Source organism: Gekko japonicus, unplaced genomic scaffold (genome assembly GCF_001447785.1).
Source record: "Gekko japonicus isolate JY-2015 unplaced genomic scaffold, Gekko_japonicus_V1.1 scaffold411, whole genome shotgun sequence".
NCBI classification, from domain to species: domain Eukaryota; kingdom Metazoa; phylum Chordata; class Lepidosauria; order Squamata; family Gekkonidae; genus Gekko; species Gekko japonicus.
The window spans coordinates 94,184-101,191 of NW_015160221.1; the positions used below are offsets into that span (position 1 = coordinate 94,184).

General features: G+C 51.3%; 1 protein-coding gene across 1 annotated transcript in view; it reads right to left on the reverse strand.

The window, feature by feature from the left end:
* PRDM16 (PR domain containing 16) overlaps positions 1-7,008 on the reverse strand; it is a 325,812-nt gene that overhangs the window by 35,216 nt on the left and 283,588 nt on the right. Inside the window, exons 8-9 of the mRNA XM_015411108.1 lie at positions 6,641-6,794; positions 560-1,964 (exon numbers count right to left, since the gene is read on the reverse strand). Coding sequence (XP_015266594.1) covers positions 560-1,964; positions 6,641-6,794 — 1,559 coding nt within the window. The remainder of the gene's footprint in view (positions 1-559; positions 1,965-6,640; positions 6,795-7,008) is intronic.

The window sequence follows — 7,008 nt, forward strand, 5'->3', positions numbered from 1 at the left end:
CCCCCCCCCCCCGGGCAGTTGTGAGCAGGTGATCTGGCTACTGCATAAGTTAGTTTGCTCTGGGGGCCATCTTTCCTGAGCTAAGACAAAAATGTGTGAGCCAGAAGCTTGAAAAACTGTGAGCTAGCTCACACTAATTCATCTTAGAGGGAACACTGATCACAACACTCAAATTCTTATGTTGTCTTCCATCAAACACAAGGGTTTTGTAATATATAGATGGGACCTCAGCTTCCCGTCTACCCTGGATTACTCTATCCCCTTCTGAAATTCAGCTGCTGTTTGTGAATCGCCTGCCTATTTTGCGTGCTGTTATCCACCTATGGCTCACTAGATCTTCAGCTGCTGGATACAGAACACACCTCTTGCCCTGCCTTATCTCCTGCTACCTGCCTCTAGCTCCCCGCCAGGTGCGCAGCCCACCTCTCCCTCCCCCTTTGCATCCTGAAACCTGATAGTTGTGGGCCTCATCCCCCCGGGCCATGACATCTGGCTAACTGTGCATGTGTGTATGGTGCAGCCCATCGGGGACCGCGATTAAGGCAGGGTATGTTAATACCTGTAGATGGGGTCCATGAAAAAAGGTGACGGCTTAGCGTAATGCAGTGACGGCTGCGGCGGCATCTGAGCCTGAGAAATCTTGGGTAATACTTCACTGGCCATTAGTTTCCTCTCTCCGTAAATGTGGTTCTTCCGGGAGTCCCGGCTCCCGTTCTGGCTGGCCCGGATGCGGTTGCCGATGCTCAGGTCTAGTGGCTGTTCCTCTCCGGAAGGATGGGTGGGCAGGATTTTGGGGGGTGGCAAGGCTGGCTTAATTTCTTTTGGCTTTGTGGTAAGGTCGAAGGGTGACTCGGAGCTGCTGCTGCCCATTTTGTGAAGGTCCCTGGGCGACTTTGGTTCTGCCTTGACCAGCAAGCTGTGATTCAGGGTCCGGTCCGTGAAAGGGTACAACGAATGGGGGAAGTTGGGGAGGAACTGGAATGGAAACATGGAATGGTAAGGGAGGGAGCCTATTTTCTTCTCCTGCATCCCCATGAAGCCCGGCCCAAAGTACTTCTCCGCGATGGAGGCGATGGCCTTTATGGAGTCATTGGCCGCCCCGGCCGTGGGGAGCAGCTGCTCTTCGGGGGGAGGGAAGAAGGAATGCTGAGAGTAGAAAAGAGGGATGTCGCTCATGTTGTTGGCAGAACTTGTGGACACCGAGCTGCTGATGAAGTCCGGCTTGCTCTCTGGCAGGTTGCTCTTGTCTTTCATTTTGTCCCTGTCGCTCTCTGCGTCGCTCTCCAAATCGGACCCGGTGCCGGTGGTGGTGTCCAGATCCGTGCCCGTGGTGGTGTTGACATCCTCGAAGTCGCTCGCGTCCGAGATGTCGCTGGTCCTGGCTTTGAGCTTCTCCAGGTAGGAGTTCCCCAGACCGCTGCTGTTGAACTTCTCCTCGCCTGAGGCTGGGTGGCTGCTGTTGCTGACGGCAGAAAGGAGGGGCAGGGCCGGGTTCCCCAGGGGGCTCGGAAGCTTGGCGTCTTGGGTGTGGTTAAGGGGGCTCTTGAGCAGCGGGGTCGGGGGTAATAAAGGGGGCCTGGGATATAGAGAGGGAGGGAAAATACCTGGGAAGCCGGGAGTCAGGGCTGGAAATGCAGGAGGGCCGGGCGAAAAGGGGAGTCCTCCCGGGTGCGGCCGGGATGGGAAGTAATCGTTGAACCCGAGGCTGGTGTGGTTGAGATTGGGAGACGGCTTGGATTTGTCCATCATGGAGCTGGGGGTCAGAGGCAAGCCCGGTCCAAAAATCCCCCCGGGGTTATAATGGTTCTTGCCCTCGCAGAAGCGCCGGTGCTTGTTGAGCGAGGAGGTGGTGCTGAACATCTGCCCGCAGTCCTTGCATTTGATCTGGGTCCGGCAGTCGGCGTGCATCCGCTTATGGCGGCACAGGTTGGAGAACTGCGTGTAGGACTTGTGGCAGACCTCACCTAAAGCATCAACAGAAACCAAAACACCAAACCCCAATATGAAATTAATATGAAATAGCTAGCGGAAAGGAAGCGTGTGTGGGGGTGTGTGGGGAGACCGTAGCCCTTTTCAGCATCTGGCGTTCCAGAGTTGCATACAGGGACAGTGAGCTACATGCGACCCTCTCTAAATGGGAGTTCACCATTTTGTGCAAATAGGGCAACAACAATCCAGCTTCGACACGTACTGCTGGGAACCCAGGTTTTTAGAGCACATCTTCCCTGTTCACACAAAATGTCAAACGTACGTGTTGAGAGGATTGCACATAGCATGTTCTCCTAGGGTGAGAGGTGGTGGTGGAAAGCGCTGTGAAGTCACAACCGACTTATGGAGACCTCCAAGGTCAGGGGTGTCAAACATAAGGCCCGGGGGCCAGAACAGGCCCATCCAGGGCTCTTGCCCGGCCTGCAAGCAACTGGTATGTATGGAAATATAAGGGACTCCCTCTTTTATGGTATCCCTTGGGAAAAAAAACCCTAGTCTTGCATATGATTAAATACATTTATTGGGGCTTTTGTGGACTCCCCAGTAAATCAGGTGAAAGCTAGGAGACCCAAAATCATAATGAATGCAAAGGCCTTCTGAATCAGACCAGTGCACCATGCTGCTTGTTTTTTAAAAAAAATCTAATCAACCCCAAAGTCTTGCTAGCCAAGGTCCTGGTCACACGGGCCGGAAAATGCGTGGGGGGGGAAGCGTGGCTGTTTGCCCCAGAGCAAAGTAACGCGCAGCAGCCTGATCACACGTCCTGTCGAGGTCCCGTGGTTGGGCTGTTAGGTGCTGATCACACGGCTATCCTGCAGCATGGCAAAGAAGCGGCACGGCGCGATCACATCGGCAATCGCTAGGCGCCGCTTCCACGGCAAACGGGATTTTTTTCCCGAGATGTTGCCGTGTGACCGTGCACCGAAAATCCGCCTATCATCCGTGTCTTTAGCGCGGCAACTTCTCCGTGTGAACGGGACCCAAGATCAATGTTCCCTCTAAGCTGTGGAGTCTTGTGAGCAAAAATTCTACTTTGTGAGCTACTGGCATTAAAGTTGTGAGCAAACGATTTGGCTGCTGCATAAATTAGTTTGCTCTGGAGCCCTCCTGCCTGAGCTAAGACAAAAATGTGTGAGCTGGAGGCTAAAAAACTGTGAGCTAGCTCACATTAACTCAGCTTAGAGGGAACACTGCCCAAGATCCTTTCAACTGGACTGAACCATGGATGTGTGTGTACACAGCCTGTGCTTGACTGCTTTGGGGTTCCTATTAGTGAGGAAAGTGTCGTATAGAATACCACCAAATCAAATTACCTTCTTTGATTAACTTATACAGCAGCTTTACTATCTGAGCCACGGCTCCGTGTCGCTCAGTGTTTTCTCTCCAGAGTTTCCCAGAGATGCCTGGGATTGAACCTGGCCTTTCCACAGACAAAGTATTTGCCCTTCCAAATGCTAGCCAGGGCCGGCCCTGCTTAGCTTCTGAGATCTGATGAGATCAGGCTAGCCTGGACTATCCAGGCCAGGGCTAGTATATGCTCTACCTAGGGCTCTTTTTGTAACAGGTACTCATTTGCATATTAAGTGACACACCCCTAATGTAGCCAATCCTCCAAGAGCTTACAGTAGCTCCTGTAAGAAGAGCTCTGTAAGCTCTCGGAGGATTGGCTACATTAGGGGGTGTGGCCTATTATGCAAAGGAGTTCCTGCTACAAAAAGACCCCTCGGCAATCGACAGTGGTATTATCACAAGCCAGACTGCTGGTCCATGTTGCTCAGTAATGCCTACGCTAGACTGGCAGCAGTTCTATGAATCCCGAGTGGAGGGGAAAAGATTTCCCCCCCAATCTGAAGAAAACTTACGTCATGTGCTATTCTAACTCAAGGACTTCTCTTTTTTTATGGCGGAGGAAGAGATGAAATTATTATGATCACAGTAAATAAAGTCTGGCCAGCGCTTTAATCCTGGTCACTATTTATGCTGGTCGAAAATGCTCCTCTTGCCGTCTGTCAGGGCAGTCAGGAAGTCACCGAGGCTATCAGGAGACGAATGTGGATTCATATTGTATCAAGCATTACTCTATCCCATTTCCTCCTCCCCTTTATTATTATAATTTTTAAAAAAGTCATTAATAGCAAGTTATTTCTCCGTTGGGACGCTCTATAAACATCTCTCAAACCAAGGCTCGGTTTCATTTCAGGCGCGGAGGGAGGAGGCGGTGTTTATTAAATGATAGAATAGCGAAGAGGAAATATCCCCTCAGCTTTTCACACAGTCGCCAACCCCACATGGTGAGGTCAGTGGTCCAATCAGCCAAGTGAATTCTCTTGGGTCTAGTTGTCAAGGCCCAAAGGATGCTAGGAATCTGTGACTGGAACTCCTGGTGTGTGATGTACCCAAATGCAGCCATGGGGGTCCTGGTATGGATTTGACTGATAGGACTGAGGAACAGGGGGCTAACTGTTCCCCCCTTGTGCTGTTTTCCTTTAACCAAATGGCTCCCCCAAGCAACACTCTCTCTAAGCTCTGAAGTCTTGTGAGCAAAAATTCTACTTTGTGAGCGACTGGCATTAAAGTCGTGAGTGAGCGATTTGGCTGCTGCACAAATGAGTTTGCTCTGGAGCCCTCCTTCCTGAGCTAAGACAAAAACGTGTGAGCCGGAGGCTAAAGAACTGTGAGCTAGCTCACACTAAACTCAGCTTAGAGGGAACACTGCCTCCAAGAGTTTTCAGCTATGGTAGGGGGAAAGATACAGATACATGCCTGTTATTCCCCCCCCCTCAACTGAGGCTTACAGTAGTGTGGGGGAGAAGTCCATTACGACTGCAGAAATGGCACACAGGGCAAGAGATAAACATCCCGTACTCTAGTACCATGCTTCTGAAGGTCCCAAGTTCGGATTGTCACTGTGGCATGCAAGGGGAAAGGGGTTTTAGCCTTCCCTCTACATGGCACCATTTTCTTGATCTGAAATGGTCCTCTTTTTTTGACTGTCAAGTTACGGCTGACTTATGGCGACCAGTGTTCCCTCTAAGCTGAGTCAGTGTGAGCTAGTTCACAGTTTTTTAGCCTCCGGCTCACACATTTTTGTCTTAGCTCAGGAAACTAATTTATGCAGTAGCCAAATGGCTCACTCACAACTTTAATGCCAGTAGCTCACAAAGTAGAATTTTTGCTCACAAGACTCCACAGCGTAGAGGGAGCACTGATGGCGACCCCACAGGGTTTTCAAGGCAAGAGACGTTCAGAGGTGGTCTGCCATGGCCTGCCTCCACGTTGCAACCCTGGTATTCCTTGGAGGTCTCCCATTCAAATATAGCCAGGGAGGACCGTGCTTAGCTTCTGAGATCTGATGAGATCAGGCTAGCCTAGAGGAGCATTATTTGACCTGTTATCCTGGGGCCAAACAGTGCCCTCTTAGGACCAGAGCAGGTCGGGGTAATGACACAGAAGGAGGCCCATGCTCCTTCTCCATGCACACTAAGGTCTCGATCTGAAATGGGCACTGCATGTATACAGGGCTATTTTGGGGCAGGAACGCACAGGAACGGAGTTCCGGCTGGCTTCCAAGTTGGCCACGCCCAGCAGGAACGCACATTTGAGGGGAAAACATAGAGTTTTCTCCTCAAATGGCTGCGGCCCCGCCCCCAGCGTGCCCAGCATCTGTACGTCACATCCGGGCGGTGCGTGTGCGGGGGTGGGGATTCCCCCGGGCCCGATTCTGCGGGGGTGGAAATTGGGCCTCAAAAGCGGGGGGGAATCCGCCCCCCAGGGGGATTTGGGAACCCTAAGTTCCTGCTACAAAAAAACCCTGGGTTTGGACAACAAACAAAGTAAACAGAATAAGAAGGGAAAGGTGGGTGTGGCTGGATGACCACACTTCTGGTAACATGGCTGTGCTGTCAGGGGTGTGGCCTAATATGCTAATGAGCTTCTGCTGTCCGGTGTAGCCTATTATGCTAATGAGTTCCTGCTGGGCTTTTTCTACCAAAAAAGCCCTGCATGTATATGAACGGAGGCGAACACTCAACGCATGTCATTGTTACATGGGATACCACGTGGGGACCCCAAACCCAACCCACGTCTTCTGTAATGTGTGAGTCATCTGGGGATGGTTTCCTTTACGCGACTGATTGGGCTTTTCGATATAAGTGTGTTCTCCCAAACACAGAAGACTCAACACAAATTGTTCTTCAAGGACACCTCCCTTTTCCATCCCAAAACCTGCCTGCTAGACCCCTTGTTACTTCTGGCACTTCTGACGGACATTTCTGTAGGGTGGTGTGGGCTGTTACTTTACACACAGTAGGAGAGGAAAAGAAAGAAGGAAAGAAATGAAATAGCAGGAGGAGGAGGAAAGGGGGGGGCACAATGAAAAAGCAAAATCCGTGGGACTTGCTGTGGAGCTCAGCTTTTAAACTGTCAGAAACCTGCCACAAGTGTTTACTGAAAAAACAGGGGCCATGCTTAGAGCAAAAAACAGAAAGAACAAAAAAAAAGTGGTGGAATTCTGTCTTGCGCTCTGACCTATAAAATTACGATGGCGGCTTGTGGAGGCAAAGCTGGCATTGGGTGGGGGTGGGGGCCCCCCTCCGGATACGTGCAATTATAGCAGCCCAGCCGGCTCTCTGAGACGGCCATGACAACTTACATATGAAAGGTTTGACAGTGCTGTGAATGTGCTTATGCTGCTTGAGGCCAGACGAAGTAGCGAAAGTTTTCCCACAATCCGGGCAGGCGTGCGCCCGTGCGCCGACGTGCTGGGAACGGATGTGCCGCTGCAGGTTGCTGGGGTCGGTAAACACCTGGAAGAATGGGAAGACAATTGGCCTGAACAATGAGAAGGGACCACTAGGGTGAAAGGGGTTGTCCTTGGCTCACAAAGCGTCAGAGAATTCTAAAGTAGTCCTGTTGGGTAGAGGTTCTCAGATAGCTTAAAGCTCCACCCCACTGCTTCCCTTTTTTTGGCAATGAGAAGGACCCATGTCAAGGGTTGATCTGCCAAGACCAGTGGTTCAG